Below are 23389 nucleotides of genomic sequence, written 5' to 3' on the forward strand. Positions count from 1 at the left end.
AGCCCCTCTGACCAGCACCAAGCCTTCCTCCTCAAGACCCTGTCAGCAACATGTGTCATGTCCAGATAAAACTCCTAACACAGAACCTCAGCTAACTCAGATACTTCACTTCAAAAACCACTGCAAACAGTCTGTAGCAAACAACTCCAATCACCAGAACTCAGTGTCCATGTCCACCTATCAACACCCCAGAACAGAGATCCACTTAGTGTCCATGTCCACCTATCAACACCCCAGAACAGAGATCCACTTAGTGTCCATGTCCACCTATCAAAGACAAACACCACAGAACAGAGATCCACTTAGTGTCCATGTCCACCTATCAAAGACAAACACCACAGAACAGAGATCCACTTAAATCAAATCAAATCAAATTTTATTTGTCACATACACATGGTTAGCAGATGTTAATGCGAGTGTAGCGAAATGCTTGTGCTTCTAGTTCCGACAATGCAGTGATAACCAACAAGTAATCTAACTAACAATTCCAAAACTACTGTCTTATACACAGTGTAAGGGGATAAGGAACATGTACATAAGGATATATGAATGAGTGATGGTACAGAGCAGCATACAGTAGATGGTATCGAGTACAGTATATACATATGAGATGAGTATGTAGACAAAGTAAACAAAGTGGCATAGTTAAAGTGGCTAGTGATACATGTGTTACATAAGGATGCAGTCGATGTTGTAGAGTACAGTATATACATATGTATATGAGATGAATAATGTAGGGTAAGTAACATTATATAAGGTAGCATTGTTTAAAGTGGCTAGTGATATATTTACATCATTTCCCATCAATTCCCATTATTAAAATGGCTGGAGTTGGGTCAGTGTCAATGACAGTGTGTTGGCAGCAGCCACTCAATGTTAGTGGTGGCTATTTAACAGTCTGATGGCCTTGAGATAGAAGCTGTTTTTCAGTCTCTCGGTCCCAGCTTTGATGCACCTGTACTGACCTCGCCTTCTGGATGATAGCGGGGTGAACAGGCAGTGGTTCGGGTGGTTGATGTCCTTGATGATCTTTATGGCCTTCCTGTAACAACGGGTGGTGTAGGTGTCCTGGAGGGCAGGTAGTTTGCCCCCGGTGATGCGTTGTGCAGTCCTCACTACCCTCTGGAGAGCCTTACGGTTGAGGGCGGAGCAGTTGCCGTACCAGGCGGTGATACAGCCCGCCAGGATGCTCTCGATTGTGCATCTGTAGAAGTTTGTGAGTGCTTTTGGTGACAAGCCGAATTTCTTCAGCCTCCTGAGGTTGAATAGGCGCTGCTGCGCCTTCTTCACGACGCTGTCAGTGTGAGTGGACCAATTCAGTTTGTCTGTGATGTGTATGCCGAGGAACTTAAAACTAGCTACCCTCTCCACTACTGTTCCATCGATGTGGATAGGGGGTGTTCCCTCTGCTGTTTCCTGAAGTCCACAATCATCTCCTTAGTTTTGTTGACGTTGAGTGTGAGGTTATTTTCCTGACACCACACTCCAAGGGCCCTCACCTCCTCCCTGTAGGCCGTCTCCGTTGTTGGTAATCAAGCCTACCACTGTTGTGTCGTCCGCAAACTTGATGATTGAGTTGGAGGCGTGCGTGGCCACGCAGTCGTGGGTGAACAGGGAGTACAGGAGAGGGCTCAGAACGCACCCTTGTGGGGCCCCGTGTTGAGGATCAGCGGGGAGGAGATGTTGTTGCCTACCCTCACCACCTGGGGGCGGCCCGTCAGGAAGTCCAGTACCCAGTTGCACAGGGCGGGGTCGAGACCCAGGGTCTCGAGCTTGATGACGAGCTTGGAGGGTACTATGGTGTTGAATGCCGAGCTGTAGTCGATGAACAGCATTCTCACATAGGTATTCCTCTTGTCCAGGTGGGTTAGGGCAGTGTGCAGTGTGGTTGAGATTGCATCGTCTGTGGACCTATTTGGGCGGTAAGCAAATTGGAGTGGGTCTAGGGTGTCAGGTAGGGTGGAGGTGATATGGTCCTTGACTAGTCTCTCAAAGCACTTCATGATGACGGAAGTGAGTGCTACGGGCGGTAGTCGTTTAGCTCAGTTACCTTGGCTTTCTTGGGAACAGGAACAATGGTGGCCCTCTTGAAGCATGTGGGAACAGCAGACTGGTATAGGGATTGATTGAATATGTCCGTAAACACACCGGCCAGCTGGTCTGCGCATGCTCGGAGGGCGCGGCTGGGGATGCCGTCTGGGCCTGCAGCCTTGCGAGGGTTAACACGTTTAAATGTCTTAATCACCTCGGCTGCAGTGAAGGAGAGACTGCATGTTTCCGTTGCAGGCCGTGTCAGTGGCACTGTATTGTCCTCAAAGCGGGCAAAAAGTTATTTAGTCTGCCTGGGAGCAAGACATCCTGGTCCGTGACTGGGCTGGATTTCATCTTGTAGTCCGTGATTGACTGTAGACCCTGCCACATGCCTCTTGTGTCTGAGCCATTGAATTGAGATTCCACTTTGTCTCTGTACTGACGCTTAGCTTGTTTGATAGCCTTACGGAGGGAATAGCTGCACTGTTTGTATTCAGTCATGTTGCCAGACACCTTGCCCTGATTAAAAGCAGTGGTTCGCGCTTTCAGTTTCACGCGAATGCTGCCATCAATCCACGGTTTCTGGTTAGGGAATGTTTTTATCGTTGCTATGGGAACGACATCTTCGACGCACGTTCTAATGAACTCGCACACCGAATCAGCGTATTGTCAATATTCCCATCTGACCAATACGAAACATGTCCCAGTCCACGTGATGGAAGCAGTCTTGGAAGAGTCAGCTTGGTCTGACCAGCGTTGGACAGACCTCAGCGTGGGAGCCTCTTGTTTTAATTTCTGCCTGTAGGCAGGGATCAGCAAAATGGAGTCGTGGTCAGCTTTTCCGAAAGGGGGCGGGGCAGGGCCTTATATGCGTCGCGGAAGTTAGAGTAACAGTGATCCAAGGTTTTACCACCCCTGGTTGCGCAATCGATATGCTGATAAAATTTAGGGAGTCTTGTTTTCAGATTGGCTTTGTTAAAATCCCCAGCTACAATGAATGCAGCCTCCGGATAAATGTTTTCCAGTTTGCAAAGAGTTAAATAAAGTTCGTTCAGAGCCATCGATGTGTCTGCTTGGGGGGGATATATACGGCTGTGATTATAATCGAAGAGAATTCTCTTGGAAGATAATGCGGTCTACATTTGATTGTGAGGAATTCTAAATCAGGTGAACAGAAGGATTTGAGTTCCTGTATGTTTCCTTCATCACACCATGTCCCGTTAGTCATGAGGCATACGCCCCCTCCACTCTTCTTACCAGAGAGATGTTTGTTTCTGTCGGCGCGATGCGTGGAGAAACCCGTTGGCTGTACCGCCCTGGATAGCGTTTTCCTAGTAAGCCATGTCTCCGTAAAGCAGAGAACGTTGCAGTCTCTGATATCCCTCTGGAATGCCACCCTTGCTCGGATTTCATCAACCTTGTTGTCGAGAGACTGGACATTGGCAAGAAGAATACTGGGAAGTGGTGCGCGATGTGCCCTTTTTCGGAGTCTGACCAGAACACCGCCGCGTTTCCCTCTTTTTCGGAGTCGTTTCCTTGGGTCGCTGCATGCGATCCATTCCGTTGTCCTGTTTGTAAGGCAGAACACAGGATCACTGAAAACATATTCTTGGTCGTACTGATGGTGAGTTGACGCTGATCTTATATTCAGTAGTTCTTCTCGACTGTATGTAATGAAACCTAAGATGACCTGGGGTACTAATGTAAGAAATAACACGTAAAAAAACAAAAAACTGCATAGTTTCCTAGGAACGCGAAGCGAGGCGGCCATCTCAGTCGGCGCCGGAAGTGTCCATGTCCACCTATCAAAGACAAACACCACAGAACAGAGATCCACTTAGTGTCCATGTCCACCTATCAAAGACAAACACCCCAGAACAGAGATCCACTTAGTGTCCATGTCCACCTATCAAAGACAAACACCACAGAACAGAGATCCACTTAGTGTCCATGTCCACCTATCAAAGACAAACACCCCAGAACAGAGATCCACTTAGTGTCCATGTCCACCCATCAAAGACAAACACCACAGAACAGAGATCCACTTAGTGACCATGTCCACCTATCAAAGACAAACACCACAGAACAGAGATCCACTTAGTGTCCATGTCCACCTATCAAAGACAAACACCCCAGAACAGAGATCCACTTAGTGTCCATGTCCACCCATCAAAGACAAACAACACAGAACAGAGATCCACTTAGTGTCCATGTCCACCTATCAAAGACAAACACCACAGAACAGAGATCCACTTAGTGTCCATGTCCACCTATCAAAGACAAACACCACAGAACAGAGATCCACTTATTGTCATTTACATTACATTTAAGTGATTTACAGATGCTCTTATCCAGAGCGACTTACAAATTGGTGCATTCACCTTATGACATCCAGTGGAACAGCCACTTTACAATAGTGCATCTAAATCTTTTAAGGGGGGTGAGAAGGATTACTTTATCCTATCCATGTCCACCTATCAAAGACAAACACCACAGAACAGAGATCCACTTAGTGTCCATGTCCACCTATTAAAGACAAACACCACAGAACAGAGATCTACTTAGTGTCCATGTTCACCTATCAAAGACAAAAAACACCAGAATAGAGATCCACTTAGTGTCCATGTCCACCTATCAAAGACAAACACCACAGAACAGAGATCTACTTAGTGTCCATGTCCACCTATCAAAGACAAACACACCAGAACAGAGATCCACTTAGTGTCCATGTACACCTATCAAGCACAACCACCACAGAACAGAGATCCACTCTAGAATGGTTGAACAGATAGACACAGTCAGTCAGAAGACAACATGTTAGTTAGTAGGTCCTCTGTAGGTCTTCTGAAGTTCCTACCTCGGTCACTGCCTGTATAGACGCTCCGTGTTTCAGTTCCTACCTCGGTCACTGCCTGTATAGACGCTCCGTGTTTCAGTTCCTACCTCGGTCACTGCCTGTATAGACGCTCCGTGTCAGTTCCTACCTCGGTCACTGCCTGTATAGACGCTCCGTGTTTCAGTTCCTACCTCGGTCACTGCCTGTATAGACGCTCCGTGTCAGTTCCTACCTCGGTCACTGCCTGTATAGATGCTCCGTGTCAGTTCCTACCTCGGTCACTGCCTGTATAGACGCTCCGTGTTTCAGTTCCTACCTCGGTCACTGCCTGTATAGACGCTCCGTGTCAGTTCCTACCTCGGTCACTGCCTGTATAGACGCTCCGTGTTTCAGTTCCTACCTCGGTCACTGCCTGTATAGACGCTCCGTGTTTCAGTTCCTACCTCAGTCACTGCCTGTATAGATGCTCCGTGTCAGTTCCTACCTCGGTCACTGCCTGTATAGACGCTCCGTGTTTCAGTTCCTACCTCGGTCACTGCCTGTATAGACGCTCCGTGTCAGTTCCTACCTCGGTCACTGCCTGTATGGACGCTCCGTGTCAGGTCCTACCTCGGTCACTGCCTGTATAGACGCTCCGTGTCAGATCCTACCTCGGTCACTGCCTGTATAGACGCTCCGTGTCAGTTCCTACCTCAGTCACTGCCTGTATAGACGCTCCGTGTTTCAGTTCCTACCTCGGTCACTGCCTGTATAGACGCTCCGTGTCAGTTCCTACCTCGGTCACTGCCTGTATGGATGCTCCGTGTTTCAGTTCCTACCTCGGTCACTGCCTGTATAGACGCTCCGTGTTTCAGTTCCTACCTCGGTCACTGCCTGTATAGACGCTCCGTGTTTCAGTTCCTACCTCGGTCACTGCCTGTATAGATGCTCCGTGTTTCAGTTCCTACCTCGGTCACTGCCTGTATAGACGCTCCGTGTGTCAGTTCCTACCTCGGTCACTGCCTGTATAGACGCTCCGTGTTTCAGTTCCTACCTCGGTCACTGCCTGTATAGACGCTCCGTGTGTCAGTTCCTACCTCAGTCACTGCCTGTATAGACGCTCCGTGTCAATTCCTACCTCGGTCACTGCCTGTATGGATGCTCCGTGTTTCAGTTCCTACCTCGGTCACTGCCTGTATAGACGCTCCGTGTTTCAGTTCCTACCTCGGTCACTGCCTGTATAGATGCTCCGTGTTTCAGTTCCTACCTCGGTCACTGCCTGTATAGACGCTCCGTGTGTCAGTTCCTACCTCGGTCACTGCCTGTATAGACGCTCCGTGTTTCAGTTCCTACCTCGGTCACTGCCTGTATAGATGCTCCGTGTCAGTTCCTACCTCGGTCACTGCCTGTATAGACGCTCCGTGTTTCAGTTCCTACCTCGGTCACTGCCTGTATAGATGCTCCGTGTTTCAGCAGCAGTTCCATCACTTTGATTCTGTTCTTCTTGCAGGCGATGTGGAGCAGATGAAACCATTCTAAAAGAAAAACACACAACACAACTCTACAGATGTCCTGGCTGTTTAACACACAACACAACTCTACAGATGTCCTGGCTGGTTAACACACAACACAACTCTACAGATGTCCTGGCTGGTTAACACACAACACAACTCTACAGATGTCCTGGCTGGTTAACACACAACACAACTCTACAGATGTCCTGGCTGGTTAACACACAACACAACTCTACAGATGTCCTGGCTGGTTAACACACAACACAACTCTACAGATGTCCTGGCTGGTTAACACACAACACAACTCTACAGATGTCCTGGCTGTTTAACACACAACACAACTCTACAGATGTCCTGGCTGTTTAACACACAACACAACTCTACAGATGTCCTGGCTGGTTAACACACAACACAACTCTACAGATGTCCTGGCTGGTTAACACACAACACAACTCTACAGATGTCCTGGCTGGTTAACACACAGCACAACTCTACAGATGTCCTGGCTGGTTAACACACAGCACAACTCTACAGATGTCCTGGCTGGTTAACACACAACACAACTCTACAGATGTCCTGGCTGGTTAACACACAGCACAACTCTACAGATGTCCTGGCTGTTTAACACACAACACAACTCTACAGATGTCCTGGCTGTTTAACACACAACACAACTCTACAGATGTCCTGGCTGGTTAACACACAACACAACTCTACAGATGTCCTGGCTGTTTAACACACAGCACAACTCTACAGATGTCCTGGCTGTTTAACACACAACACAACTCTACAGATGTCCTGGCTGTTTAACACACAACACAACTCTACAGATGTCCTGGCTGGTTAACACACAACACAACTCTACAGATGTCCTGGCTGGTTAACACACAGCACAACTCTACAGATGTCCTGGCTGGTTAACACACAACACAACTCTACAGATGTCCTGGCTGGTTAACACACAACACAACTCTACAGATGTCCTGGCTGGTTAACACACAACACAACTCTACAGATGTCCTGGCTGGTTAACACACAACACAACTCTACAGATGTCCTGGCTGGTTAACACTCAACACAACTCTACAGATGTCCTGGCTGGTTAACACACAACACAACTCTACAGATGTCCTGGCTGGTTAACACACAACACAACTCTACAGATGTCCTGGCTGTTTAACACACAACACAACTCTACAGATGTCCTGGCTGGTTAACACACAACACAACTCTACAGATGTCCTGGCTGGTTAACACACAACACAACTCTACAGATGTCCTGGCTGGTTAACACACAACACAACTCTACAGATGTCCTACCTGGTTAACACACAGCTAACCAGCCTGGTTAACACACAGCTAACCAGCCTGGTTAACACACAGCTAACCAGCCTGGTAAACACACAGCTAACCAGCCTGGTTAACACACAGCTAACCAGCCTAGTTAACACACAGCTAACCAGCCTGGTAAACACACAGCTAACCAGATACTAACCAGATAAACATGTGGAGTTACAGTAACTGGCCTCTGGCTGCTTTGAGGTTTGGCACCGTGTGTTATTTCTTCAGTTCCCTCTTTACTTCTTCCTTTTTCTCTCTACACTTCAGTCATTCTGTTCCAATGACTAAACACCATACCAGTATACTAGTGGCTGCCTGATGCCATAAACCCTAGCCCTAACCCTGCAGCCAGCCAACACACTTTACTGTCAGCCTCAGAGGCTGTGGACTGGATGAGGCAGAATGATATACAACAGGAAGTGATGTTACTGTTCCCATGTCACTCTTCTGTGTTTCCAATTTAGTGTGGATCCCAGGAAGAGTAGCTACTGCTAAAGTTAATGCTAACTTATTATTAAAATAATGCTAAGCTTAAGCTAAGCTAACATCTAACAGCGATTTTAAATACACAGTGTGACTGATGCTTACCAGTGCTTTAGCGTTGGGATTGGCCTTCTTGTCCACAATGACCTTGGCGACCTTGTAGTGTCCGCAGTGGGCGGCGACATGCAAGGCCGTCAGATAGTCGTTGGTGACATCATCAACAGGAACCTCGTGGTGTAGCAGGAGCTGAACACAGTTCAGATGGTCCCCCTGGGTGGCCATGTGGAGGGGAGACAGACCGTTCTGGAGGGGGACAGACAGACAGTTTAGAGGGGGGACAGGGACAGAGAGAAAGACATTGTCATAGTTACTGTACCTTAGTTTTGGACAGGATGGGAGCTCCTCTGTCTAGCAGCATCTCCAGCACCTGTTCATGTCCGCTCCTGGCGCCACAGTGGAGAGGGGTCAGACCGTCCTGGGGTCAAAGGTTAAGGGGAAGTAGGGCATTACACAGGTTACTTACTGGATCTCTGACTATTGGTTCTTTCCTGCTGGGCTTTCTAGATGTTTTGTGTATGTTGTGTGTGAGCTAGATTGACTTCCTGTAGGACATTTACATTTACATTTACATTTAAGTCATTTAGCAGACAATAAACATGAATCTGACCACAGACCAGTCCTCCCGTAGGACAATAAACATGAATCTGACCACAGACCAGTCCTCCCGTAGGGCAATAAACATGAATCTGACCACAGACCAGTCCTCCCGTAGGACAATAAACATGAATCTGACCACAGACCAGTCCTCCCGTAGGGCAATAAACATGAATCTGACCACAGACCAGTCCTCCCGTAGGACAATAAACATGAATCTGACCATGGTCCAGTCCTCCTGTAGGACAATAAACATGAATCATTTACAGTAGTATTGCTATTTCTATTGTCAAAACAACCATGTTACATCTGGGACTGAGACAATACTAGAGAAGAGCAGCTTCCATACAGGGCTTTATGTCATAATGAGGTCCGACTGTAAGAATTCACAGGTTTCACGTTGCGTCACTACATCATGGGAAGTTCTATGAGGTCCGACTGTAAGAATTCACAGGTTTCACGTTGCGTCACTACATCATGGGAAGTTCTATGAGGTCCGACTGTAAGAATTCACAGGTTTCACGTTGCGTCACTACATCATGGGAAGTTCTATGAGGTCCGACTGTAAGAATTCACAGGTTTCACGTTGCGTCACTACATCATGGGAAGTTCTATGAGGTCCGACTGTAAGAATTCACAGGTTTCACGTTGCGTCACTACATCGTGGAAAGTTCTATGAGGTCCGACTGAGCGTTGTACTCAGTGCATTCTCAATTGGCGCTGATGAAGATTTAGTGACTTGGAAACACAAAGACACTTCTAAAGTGATGAATGTTCCATTGCCATTCTGGCTGGCAACATCTTTATCCCTTGCTTGCTAGCTAGCCAACTACGGCTAAATTACCATCACGTCAAAAAGTACAGCCAGAATAACAGCAAAGTAGCCGCATTTTCATTTGCTCAAGTTGTTTTCTAGTGACATTTATTTGGATACATCCATAACGATGAGCTAATGAGGTACGATTTTGCCAGGCGTAGGAAATGTGGTCACTCGTCAGGACTGCTCACTCGTTGTTCAGAGGAGCCAACAACACAGCTAACACAATCACTTCAAACTGAAGCTGGAAAGACTACAAACTATCTGCACTTCGTTTAGCTTATATTAACCTTTTAATGGACATTTCTTTGTATATATCCATAAAAAGTATACAAGCTGATTCATGATTTGGACTGTCTGAGAAACTCTGCCTGCCTGTCTGTCTCGTCCCGACACCCGACACATTACTATGGGACAGCTGGAGATCTAATATGAATATAGAAACAATGTTGAAAATGTCGGAGTGACAGACAGCAAGGTTTATACAAATCTCCGCTGTTAAAACTAAATGTTAGTCTAAAAGAAATGTGAGATAATGTCTAGATGCTTTTTATAGTGGAGATAAAGGTTATAAATTGCCTGGCTGGGCTGATGAGACTGTGGATTGTGCAGTCAGATGGAAGAGAGTAAATAGGCATTTTAATGTCATAGATTTAGCCGGTGGTAACTTGTGGAATAGACGCCGGCTGGAATGCTGATTTAACCAATCAGCATTCAGGATTAGACCCACCCATTGTATAATGTAGTACAGTGTATATCTAACCTTAGTCCTGGCGTCTATCGTGCCTCCCCTCTCCAGCAGAACTTTCACCATGTTGCCATTCCCTCTCTTAGAAGCCACATGCAGCGGTGTGATGTCATTCTGAGAAGGGGAGACACAACATCAAGTCATAAATACAGTACAGTCATTATTTCCATCAGATTAGACATTAAGATAATACCCACACATACAGTAAAGTCATTATTTCCATCAGATTAGACATTAAGACAATACCCACACATGCAGTATAGTCATTATTCCCATCAGATTAGACATTAAGACAATACCCACACATACAGTATAGTCATTATTCCCATCAGATTAGACATTAAGACAATACCCACACATACAGTATAGTCATTATTTCCATCAGATTAGACATTTAGACAATACCCACACATACAGTATAGTCATTATTCCCATCAGATTAGACATTAAGACAATACCCACACATGCAGTATAGTCATTATTCCCATCAGATTAGACATTAAGACAATACCCACACATACAGTATAGTCATTATTCCCATCAGATTAGACATTAAGACAATACCCACACATACAGTATAGTCATTATTCCCATCAGATTAGACATTAAGACAATACCCACACATACAGTATAGTCATTATTTCCATCAGATTAGACATTAAGATAATACCCACACATACAGTATAGTCATTATTCCCATCAGATTAGACATTAAGACAATACCCACACATGCAGCACTTTGAATGACACTAACAGCAGGTTATCAGTGGTATGTTCTGAGTGTATTGTAAACAGCTACACCCTATGAAGATACCCTTAACACAACCTAAAGTACAGTATCACTGTCAATTGTGTCTGCAGGACAGTCAGGTCTGAGGTAGTCTGTGGTACTGGGGTTAGTGAACTGTGTCTGCAGGACAGTCAGGTCTGAGGTAGTCTGTGGTACTGGGGTTAGTAAACTGTGTCTGCAGGACAGTCAGGTCTGAGGTAGTCTGTGGTACTGGGCTGAAGAACACCTCCCTCTAGTGACAGCTAATGGTATTCATATATCAGCTCAAACCAGCTCAAATCACATGCTATGACAGAGTAAATGCATGATGTGCATCTATAAGCATCTATAGGCTCATATTTCATAGTGCAGGGATATGACCGACTGAGAGCCTTGGCAGGGTGTGTCCATGTGTAAGGGCCTTGGCAGGGGGAGTGCAGACTGACTCCAGCAGCTGTAGAATGATATCTGCAGGGGCTATTGGGTACTACCCTGCACATTCGGCCTGATGAGTCTTACCCTGGTCTTCTTTTAGAGGACTCTTACCCTGGCCTTGTTTTAGAGGAGTCTTACCTATACTGGTCTTGTTTTAGAGGAGTCTTACCTATACTGGTCTTGTTTTAGAGTGTCTCCTGACCCCTCCTGTCTCAGCCTCCAGTATTTATGCTGCAGTAGTTTATGTGTCGGGGGGCTAGGGTCAGTTTGTTATATCTGGAGTACTTCTCCTGTCCTATTCGGTGTCCTGTGTGAATTTAAGTGTGCTCTCTCAAATTCTCTCTTTCTTTCTCTCTCTCGGAGGACCTGAGCCCTAGGACCATGCCTCAGGACTACCTGACATTATGACTCCTTGCTGTCCCCAGTCCACCTGGCCGTGCTGCTGCTCCAGTTTCAACTGTTCTGCCTTATTATTATTAGACCATGTTGGTCATTTATGAACATTTTAAAATCTTGGCCATGTTCTGTTATAATCTCCACCCGGCACAGCCAGAAGAGGACTAGCCACCCCACATAGCCTGGCCTTGTTTTAGAGGAGTCTTACCCTGGCCTTGTTTTAGTGAAGTCTTACCCTGGCCTTGTTTTAGAGGAGTCTTACCCTGGCCTTGTTTTAGAGGAGTCTTACCCTGGCCTTGCTTTAGAGGAGTCTTACCCTGGCCTTGTTTAAGAGGAGTCTTACCCTGGCCTTGCTTTAGAGGAGTCTTACCCTGGCCTAGTTTTAGAGGAGTCTTACCCTGGCCTTGATTTAGAGGAGTCTTACCCTGGCCTTGTTTTAGAGGAGTCTTACCCTGATCTTGTTTTAGAGGAGTCTTACCCTGGCCTTGTTTAGAGGAGACTTACCAACCCTGGCCTTGTTTTAGAGGAGTCTTACCCTGGCCTTGCTTTAGAGGAGGCTTACCCTGGCCTTGTTTTAGAGGAGTCTTACCCTGATCTTGTTTTAGAGGAGTCGTACCCTGGCCTTGTTTAGAGGAGACTTACCAACCCTGGTCTTGTTATGGAGGAGTCTTACCCTGGCCTTGTTTTAGAGGAGTCTTACCCTGGTCTTGTTTTAGAGGAGTCTTACCCTGGTCTTGCTTTAGAGGAGTCTTATCCTGGCCTTGTTGTAGAGGAGTCTTACCCTGGCCTTGTTTTAGAGGAGTCTTAACCTGGCCTTGTTTTAGAGGAGTCTTAACCTGGCCTTGTATTTAGAGGAGTCTTACCCTGGCCTTGCTTTAGAGGAGTCTTGCCCTGGCCTAGTTTTAGAGGAGTCTTACCCTGGTCTTGTTTTAGATGAGTCTTACCCTGGCCTAGTTTTAGAGGAGTCTTACCCTGGCCTTGTTTTAGAGGAGTCTTACCCTGGCCTTGTTTTAGAGGAGTCTTACCCTGGTCTTGTTTTAGATGAGTCTTACCCTGGCCTAGTTTTAGAGGAGTCTTACCCTGGCCTAGTTTTAGAGGAGTCTTACCCTGGTCCTTGCTTTAGAGGAGTCTTACCCTGGCCTAGTTTTAGAGGAGTCTTACCCTGGTCCTTGCTTTAGAGGAGTCTTACCCTGGCCTAGTTTTAGAGGAGTCTTACCCTGGCCTTGAAGTCCACGGCAGCGCCGCGGTTGAGGAGGAGCGTTGCCACGTTGATGTTGCCGTAGTGAGCAGCAATGTGCAGCGGAGTAAAGCCACTCTAGAAAACAGACACATCATGACATCAGCACTCAGTCACAACACGACCAATCAGAGCAGCCTCTCACACCGTCATAGCCAGATGGGACTGCTCTTTGATCAGACACACTGCAGACCCTTCCTACAGCCCAATGATCTACTTCCTCCCAAAGTGTGCGCTTGTTCACTTCCCTTCACTGATTTTAAAGTAAATGACTGGTATATGAAATATGGTAGAAACGACCACTAGTCTATGGTTCCTCCATAGAGTTTTAGTTCATCAGTTGTGAACTTCAAGTTGTCTGAAGCAGATGTTGTACTTGACTATACACTCCAGTAGTGCTGGGTGGAACTGTGATCTACAGTAGGCCTGTTAGCTGTGTTCGCTGTTGGGGAACAGAAAAAGCAGCATACACACATTTAGAGTAGAGGACTGTTGATGCTGCAGCCATCACTAGGGCTTTCTGCTGACCGACACCTGCCTGCCTCAGGGTGCCTGGGTTAGAGTTCTCCTGCCTGGGTTAGAGTCATGCACAAGCCTGGGGATGTTAAGGCAGAGACACCCACTGAGAGGGACTAGTGGACTGGGTCTCTGCTGCTGGAGGATAGCTTCCTTTATTCTTTATTTGGATCCACATTAGCTGGCACCTTGGCAACCGCTAGTCTTCCTGGGGTCTAATGGTGTCTTACAGTACTTCATCACAGAACTCAGCCTGTGGTGCTGACACAGAGGCCAGGAGACAGACTTACTGCATCATCACCATCCCCAACTCTAACATCGTGGCTAACCAACTCTAACATCATGCTAACCAACTCTAGCATCATGTTAACCAACTCTAACATCATGCTAATCAACTCTAACATCATGCTAACCAACTCTATTCAACTCTAACATCATGTTAACCAACTCTACAATCATGGCTAACCAACTCTAACATCATGTTAACCAACTCTAACATCATGTTAACCAACTCTAACATCATGCTAACCAACTCTAACATCATGCTAACCAAATCAAGTCTAATTTTATTGGCCACATACAGATGTTATTGCAGGTGTAGTGAAATGCTTGTGCTTCTAGAGCGACAGTGCAGTAATATCTAACAAGTAATATCATATTCTCAAAATCTAAGTCAGGAATGGATTAAGCATATATACATACAGGATTTGTCAGAGCGGCATTGGACCAACTCTAACATCACACTAACCAACTCTAACATCACGGTAACCAACTCTAACATCACGGTAAACAACTCTAACATCATGTTAACCAGCTCTAACCAGCTCTAACATCACACTAACCAACTCTAACATCACGGTAAACAACTCTAACATCACGCTAACCAACTCTAACATCACGCTAACCAACTCTAACATCATGTTAACCAGCTCTAACCAGCTCTAACATCATGTTAACCAGCTCTAGCCAACTCTAACATCATGTTAACCAACTCTAACATCACGCTAACCAACTCTAACATCACGCTAACCAACTCTAACATCACGGTAAACAACTCTTAACATCACGCTAACCAACTCTTAACATCACGCTAACCAACTCTAACATCATGTTAACCAGCTCTAACCAACTCTAACATCATGTTAACCAACTCTAACATCACGCTAACCAACTCTAACATCACGTTAACCAACTCTAACACCACGCTAACCAACTCTAACCTCATGTTAACCAGCTCTAACCAACTCTGACATCATGTTAACCAGCTCAAACCAACTCTAACATCATGTTAACCAGCTCTAACCAGCTCTAACATCATGTTAACCAGCTCTAACTAACTCTAACATTATGCTAACCAGCTCTACCATCACGTTAACCAGGTCTAACATCATGTTAACCAGCTCTAACCAGCTCTAACATCATGTTAACCAGGTCTAACATCATGTTAACCAGCTCTAACATCATGCTAACAAACTCTAACTAGCGCTTACCCTGGCCTTGTTTTAGAGGAGAGGAGAACTGAAAGCGCGAACCATCGCATTTAATCATGACAAGGTGCCTGGGAATATGGCCGAATAAAAACAGTGTAGTTATTTCCTCCGTAAGGCAATCAAACAGGCAAAACGTCAGTATAGAGACAAAGTGGAGTCTCATTTCAACGGCTCAGACATGAGACGTATGTGGCAGGGTCTACAGACAATCACAGGAAAACCAGACACATCGCGGACACTGACGTCTTGCTTCCGAGACAAGCTAAACACCTTCTTCGCCCGCTTTGAGGATAACACAGTGCGACTGACACGGCCCACTACCAAGAACTGTGGGCTCTCATTCTCCGTGGCCAACGTGAGTAAGACATTTAAGCCATGCGTGTTAACACTCGCATGGCTGCCGGCCCAGACGGCATCCCTAGCCACGTCCTCAAAGCATGCGCAGACCAGCTGGCTGGAGTGTTACAGACATATTCAATCTCTCCCTATCCCAGTCTGTTGTCCCCATATGCTTCAAGATGTCCACCACCTTCTGTCATCATGAAGTGATTTGAGAGATTAGTCAAGGATCATATCACCTTTACCTTACCTGACACCCTAGACCCACTTCAATTAGCTTACCACCCCAATAGATCCACAGACGATACAATCGCCTGCACACTGCCCTATCCCATCTGGACAAAAGGAATATCTATGTAAGAATGCTGTTCATTGACTACAGCTCAGCATTCAACACCATAGTACCCTCCAAGTTCATCATTAAGCTCAAGGCCCTGGGTCTGAACCCTGCCCTGTGCAACTGGGTCCTGGACTTACTGACAGGCTGCCCCCAGCTGGTGAATGTAGGAAACAACACCTCCTCATCGCTGATCCTCAACACAGGAGCCCCACAAGGATGCATGCTCAATCCCCACCTGTACTCCCTGTACACCCATGACTGCGTGGCCACGCACGCCTCCAACTCAATCATCAAGTTTGCAGACGACACAACAGTAGTAGGCCTAATTACCAACAATGACAAGACAGCCTACAGAGAGGAGGTGAGTTCACTCGGAGTGTGGTGTCAGGAAAACAACCTCCCACCAAACATCCACAAAACAAAGCGGCTGATCATGGACTTCAGGAAACAGCAGAGGGAGCAGCCCCCTATCCACATCGACGGGACTGCAGTGGACAAGGTGGAAAGTTTTAAGTTCCTCGGCGTACACATCACTGACAAACTGAAATGGTCCACCCACACAGACTGTATGGTGAAGAAGGTGCAACAGCGCCTCTTCAACTTCAGGAGGCTGAAGAAATGTGGCTTGGCACCTAAAATCCTCACAAAATTTTACAGATGCACAATTGAGAGCATCCTGTCAGGCTGTATCACCGCCTGGTATGGCAACTGTACCGCCTGCAACCACAGGGCTCTCCAGAGGGTGGTGCGGCCTTCCCAGCGCATCACCGGGGCAAGATACCTGCCCTCCAGGACACCTACAGCACCCGATGTCACAGGAAGGCCAAAAAGATCATCAAGGACAACAACCACCTGAGCCACTGCCTGTTCACCCTGCTATCATCCAGAAGGCGAGGTCAGTACAGGTGCATCAAAGCTGAGACCGAAAAAACTAACAAAACAGCTTCTATCTCATGGCCATCAGACTGTTCAATAGCCATCACTAGCACATTAGAGGCTGCTGCCTATATACATAGACTAGAAATCATGGAACACTAGTCACTTTAATAATGTTTACATATGTTGCATTACTCATCTCATATGTATATACTGTATTCTATCCTATTTTACTGTATCTTAGTCTATGTATTACTCATCTCATATGTATATACTGTATTCTATCCTATTCTACTGTATCTTAGTCTATGTATTACTCATCTCATATGTATATACTGTATTCTATTCTACTGTATCTTAGTCTATGTATTACTCATCTCATATGTACATACTGTATTCTATTCTACTGTATCTTAGTCTATGTATTACTCATCTCATATGTACATACTGTAGTCTATTCTACTGTATCTTAGTCTATGTATTACTCATCTCATATGTATATACTGTATTCTATCCTATTCTACTGTATCTTAGTCTATGTATTACTCATCTCATATGTATATACTGTATTCTATTCTACTGTATCTTAGTCTATGTATTACTCATCTCATATGTATATACTGTATTCTATTCTACTGTATCTTAGTCTATGCATTACTCATCTCATATGTATATACTGTATTCTATTCTACTGTATCTTAGTCTATGCAGCTCTGACATGGCTCGTCCAAATATGTAAATATTCTTAATTTCATTCCTTTACTATAGATTGTGTGTATTGTTAGATATTACTTGTTAGATATTACTGCACTGTTGGAGCTAGAAACACAAGCATTACGCTACACCCGCAATAACATCTGCTAAACAAGTGTATGTGACATGTAACATTTTATTTGATGTTGCTTTTTTTGGAGAGGGGATATCTTTTATTGACAAAATTAAATGTCAGTGGCCATTGGCGCTCCAAGTGTTAACCAACTCTAACATTATGCTAACCAGCTCTAACTAACTCTAACATTATGCTAACCAGCTCTAACATCATGTTAACCAACTCTAACATCATGCTAACCAGCTCTAACTAACTCTAACATTATGCTAACCAGCTCTAACATCATGTTAACCAACTCTAACATCATGCTAACCAAGTTCTTAAGGGTTTTATGAGACTGGATAAAGGAAGCCAGCCCCTCAGCTGTAGAGACCCTCAGTCCATGTTGTCAGTACATCGAGGTCAGAGGTCATGCTACTTTCTAGTCCCTTCTGGAAAGCATCAAGACAGACAGTAAATAAAATAACAGAAGAAGCAATGCAGGAACAGGGAGGAGAGATGAGGCAGCAGAAGTTAGCAGCAGGGTGTGAGGTGGTGGGCTGTGAGTGTTGAGTGTGTAGAGGAGATCCAAATATACCTCTGTGGTCCTATTCACCATCATCTAGGGAGAGCAACACCAGCGAGAGGTGAAGAGAGGAGAGAATGGGAGGTTAGTGCATCACAACGACACTATGGCTGCACCATGCTGTACGATGGTGGGAAGAGTCACGATAACAACATAACAGTCAGGATAACAGTCAGATACACAACATTAACACCACAGACATGAACACAGTAACACAGGGTACTACTTTTGTCATCATACTGATATTATAGAACATCTACAGAGTCAAATTATACTATAACAGTAACATCAGAACTCTGCACCTTCAAGTTCACAATAACTACATCTACAACAACCACAGTGAGGTGGTATCCTATGAAGAAAGCTATATCTACTCAGGGTTTTCTAAAGCTAACCAGCTTCAGTTAGCTTCACGTTCTAGGTCGTGCTTCGACGGTGGATATTGCTTGTCCGCCTGCTGCTAACTGTAGCAGGCTTGTAACTACGTGTGCATGTCACACATGGAGAGTCGAACGCAGAACTCTTCAGGCTTGTAACTACGTGTGCATGTCACACATGGAGAGTCGAACGCAGAACTCTTCAGGCTTGTAACTACGTGTGCATGTCACACATGGAGAGTCGAACGCAGAACTCTTCAGGCTTGCTTACGTGTGCATGTCACACATGGAGAGTCGAACGCAGAACTCTTCAGGCTTGTAACTACGTGTGCATGTCACACATGGAGAGTCGAACGCAGAACTCTTCAGGCTTGTAACTACGTGTGCATGTCACACATGGAGAGTCGAACGCAGAACTCTTCATTGAGACGATGCTGAAACATCAATCCATGGGTGAGTGACAGGTTTTCATTCTATGGTGTGAAATAGGCTTTCAGAAGAGGCGTCTTTATTTCATTACTTATCGTTAATGACTGAGCACCTTTTATCCCACTCCTATCAATAAAATAATTGTATCGTAAATGTGTTTATTTTATTTAACCATAATTTAACTAGGCAAGTCAATTAAGCACAAATTGTTATTTACAATGACGGCCTACCAAAGGCAAAAGGCCTTCTGCGGGGTCGGAGGCCTGGGATTAAAAATAAAAACAATATAAATATAGGACAAAACACAATCACTGTATGTGTCATACAAAAGTTACAAATGCATTCAGTCATTCAGGGGTGGCAGGTAGTCAGTGGTTAGAGTGTTGGGCCACTAACCAGCAGGTAGCCTAGTGATTAGAGTGTTGGGCCACTAACCAGCAGGTAGCCTAGTGATTAGAGTGTTGGGCCACTAACCAGTAGGTAGCCTAGTGGTTAGAGTGTTGGGCCACTAACCAGCAGGTAGCCTAGTGGTTAGAGTGTTGGGCCACTAACCAAAACGTTGCTGGATTGAATCACCAAGCTGACAAGGTAAAAATCTGTCGTTCTGCCCCTGAACATGGTAGTTAACCCGCTGTTCCCCGGTAGGCTGTCATTGTAAATAACAATTTGTGCTTAATTGACTTGCCTAAATAAAGGTTATATGAATAAATCAAAATAAATTACTAAATAGTGTGATAGGTATTTTAATATTTAAAAAAAACATTTACTCCTGAGGTGCTGACCTGTTGCACCCTCTACAACCACTGTGATTATTATTATTATTATCTGACCATGCTGGTCATCTATGAACATTTGAACATCTTGGCCATGTTCTGTTATAATCTCCACCCGGCACAGCCAGAAGAGGACTGGCCACCCCACATAGCCTGGTTCCTCTCTAGGTTTCTTCCTAGGTTTTGGCCTTTCTAGGGAGTTTTTCCTAGCCACCGTGCTTCTACATCTGCATTGCTTCCTGTTTGGGGTTTTAGGCTGGGTTTCTGTACAGCACTTTGAGATATCAGCCGATGTAAGAAGGGCTTTATAAATACATTTGATTGATTTTATATTGTTTTCTTCCTCAAATGAAGGGGCTGATGATGCAATCTTTGCGAGAAGGAGGGACTCTGATTTAGCTCAGACACTTCATTCAGGATAAATGGAGTTAGCCCTAAGTTAGCCTGCCCTGGAGCAGGTTAGCCCTAAGTTAGCCTGCCCTGGAGCAGGTTAGTTCTGAATTCAGGATAGTGGAGTTAGCCCTGAGTTAGCCTGCCCTGGAGCAGGTTAGTTCTGAATGCAGGATAGTGGAGTTAGCCCTGAGTTAGCCTGCCCTGGAGCAGGTTAGTTCTGAATTCAGGATAGTGGAGTTAGCCCTGAGTTAGCCTGCCCTGGAGCAGGTTAGTTCTGAATTCAGGATAGTGGAGTTAGCCCTGAGTTAGCCTGCCCTGGAGCAGGTTAGTTCTGAATTCCTAGTTAGCCTGAGTTAGTTAGCCAGGATAGTGGAGTTGCCCTGGAGCAGGTTAGCCCTAAGTTAGCCTGCCCTCAGGTTAGTTCTGAATTCAGGATAGTGGAGTTAGCCCTGAGTTAGCCTGCCCTGGAGCAGGTTAGCCCTGAGTTAGCCTGCCCTGGAGCAGGTTAGTTCTGAATGCAGGATAGTGGAGTTAGCCTGCCCTGGAGCAGGTTAGTTCTGAATGCAGGATAGTGGAGTTAGCCTGCCCTGGAGCAGGTTAGTTCTGAATGCAGGATAGTGGAGTTAGCCCTGAGTTAGCCTGCCCTGGAGCAGGTTAGTTCTGAATGCAGGATAGTGGAGTTAGCCCTGAGTTCGCCTGCCCTGGAGCAGGTTAGTTCTGAATTCAGGATAGTGGAGTTAGCCCTGAGTTAGCCTGCCCTGGAGCAGGTTAGCCCTGAGTTAGCCTGCCCTGGAGCAGGTTAGTTCTGAATGCAGGATAGTGGAGTTAGCCTGCCCTGGAGCAGGTTAGTTCTGAATGCAGGATAGTGGAGTTAGCCCTGAGTTAGCCTGCCCTGGAGCAGGTTAGTTCTGAATGCAGGATAGTGGAGTTAGCCCTGAGTTAGCCTGCCCTGGAGCTGGTTAGCCCTGAGTTAGCCTGCCCTGGAGCAGGTTAGTTCTGAATGCAGGATAGTGGAGTTAGCCCTGAGTTAGCCTGCCCTGGAGCTGGTTAGTTCTGAATGCAGGATAGCGGAGTTAGCCCTGAGTTAGCCTGCCCTGGAGCTGGTTAGTTCTGAATGCAGGATAGTGGAGTTAGCCCTGAGTTAGCCTGCCCTGGAGCAGGTTCGTTCTGAGTTACCTGGCTAACTCCTTAAACCTGATTCCTAGGATAGCCCTCTGGTCAGAGTGCAGATAAAGGACTAGTGATTGGTGCGCTGTCTGTGTGGTACCTTGGACTCGACATCTGCGTTGTGGTCGATCTGGAGCAGCAGGGCAGCAGCCTTGGTGTCGTCCTTCCGCGCGGCGATGTGGAGCGCCGGGAGCCGGACCTTTCCTTTAGTGTCATTCTCCAGGAGCAGAGAGACCACCTGTTCATGTCCCTGCTGCAACGCCACCGCAAGGGGCGTGAAGCCATCCTACAGTAGAGATAACAGTCACTATATATACTATACCATACAGCAACGCCACCGCCAGGGGCGTGAAGCCATCCTACAGTAGAGATAACAGTCACTATATATACTATACCATACTGCAACACCACCGCCAGGGGTGAAGCCATCCTACAGTAGAGATAACAGTCACTATATATACTATACCATACTGCAACACCACCGCCAGGGCATGAAGCCATCCTACAGTAGAGATAACAGTCAATATATATACTATACCATACTGCAATACTAACCCTGACCTCTGACCCCAACACTGTACGGTACTACCTCTTATAAGACTACCAGAACACTAGCAGCAGTGAGGGGGGTTGTCATCGGGGGCTGTTGCTGTGCAGTATTCTAACAATATTACAATGAACAAAAATAGAACCGCAACATGCAACAATGTCTACCATTTTACTGAGTGACAGATCATATGAGGAAATCAGCCAATTGAAGTAAATTCACGAGGCCCAAATCTATGGATTTCACATGATTGAGCAGGGGTGCAGCCACTTGGCAGACAGGCCCACCCACCGGGGAGACAGGCCCACCCACTGCGGAGACAGGCCCACCCACGGGGAGACAGGCCCACCCACTGGGGAGACAGGCCCACCCACTGCGGAGACAGGCCCACCCACTGGGGAGACAGGCCCACCCACTGCGGAGACAGGCCCACCCACCGGGGAGACAGGCCCACCCACTGGGGAGACAGGCCCACCCACTGGGGAGACAGGCCCACCCACCGGGGAGACAGGCCCACCCACCGGGGAGACAGGCCTACCCACTGGGGAGACAGGCCCACCCACCGGGGAGACAGGCCCACCCACTGCGGAGACAGGCCCACCCACCGGGAGACAGGCCGTATGGAACATTTGTGGGATTTTTCATTTCAGCTCATGAAACATGGGAACTACACTTTACAGATTGAGTGACTGACATCCTTGTTCCTTCACTGTTTCAGTTGCCTCTCCAACCCTCTCTAGTACCATGGTTTAATATCACTATTATACAGCCCCATGGTTTAATATCACTATTATACAGCCCCATGGTTTAATATCACTATTATACAGCCCCACCATGGTTTAACATCACTATTATACAGCCCCACCATGGTTTAACATCACTATTATACAGCCCCATGGTTTAATATCACTATTATACAGCCCCATGGTTTAATATCACTATTATACAGCCCCACCATGGTTTAACATCACTATTATACAGCCCCATGGTTTAATACCACTATTATACAGCCCCATAGTTTAATATCACTATTATACAGCCCCATAGTTTAACATCACTATTATACAGCCCCATGGTTTAATATCACTATTATACAGCCCCATGGTTTAATACCACTATTATACAGCCCCATGGTTTAACATCACTATTATACAGCCCCATGGTTTAACATCACTATTATACAGCCCCATGGTTTAATATCACTATTATACAGCCCCATGGTTTAATATCACTATTATACAGCCCCATGGTTTAATATCACTATTATACAGCCCCATGGTTTAACATCACTATTATACAGTACCATGGTTTAATATCACTATTATACAGCCCCATGGTTTAATATCACTATTATACAGCCCCATGGTTTAACATCACTATTATACAGCCCCATGGTTTAATATCACTATGATACAGTCCCCCATGCCCTGTGTAGTGAGTTAGTAGAAGGGTTATGTGTAACTCTGTGTTGTCTGTTCACACTGCTATGCTTTATCTTGGCCAGGTCG

At 46.0% G+C, this 23389-nt stretch overlaps 1 protein-coding gene across 1 annotated transcript in view; it reads right to left on the minus strand.

Annotated features, from left to right (window-relative positions):
* Positions 1-23389, minus strand: part of LOC124021430 (ankyrin-3-like) — a gene marked incomplete at its 3' end in the record, with an annotated part of 137611 nt that overhangs the window by 35339 nt on the left and 78883 nt on the right. Inside the window, exons 6-13 of the mRNA XM_046336618.1 lie at positions 21435-21620; positions 18208-18231; positions 13220-13318; positions 10419-10517; positions 8561-8659; positions 8290-8487; positions 8068-8089; positions 6284-6381 (exon numbers count right to left, since the gene is read on the minus strand). Coding sequence (XP_046192574.1) covers positions 6284-6381; positions 8068-8089; positions 8290-8487; positions 8561-8659; positions 10419-10517; positions 13220-13318; positions 18208-18231; positions 21435-21620 — 825 coding nt within the window. The remainder of the gene's footprint in view (positions 1-6283; positions 6382-8067; positions 8090-8289; positions 8488-8560; positions 8660-10418; positions 10518-13219; positions 13319-18207; positions 18232-21434; positions 21621-23389) is intronic.

Source organism: Oncorhynchus gorbuscha, unplaced genomic scaffold (genome assembly GCF_021184085.1).
Source record: "Oncorhynchus gorbuscha isolate QuinsamMale2020 ecotype Even-year unplaced genomic scaffold, OgorEven_v1.0 Un_scaffold_1110, whole genome shotgun sequence".
In the NCBI taxonomy this organism is placed as follows: domain Eukaryota; kingdom Metazoa; phylum Chordata; class Actinopteri; order Salmoniformes; family Salmonidae; genus Oncorhynchus; species Oncorhynchus gorbuscha.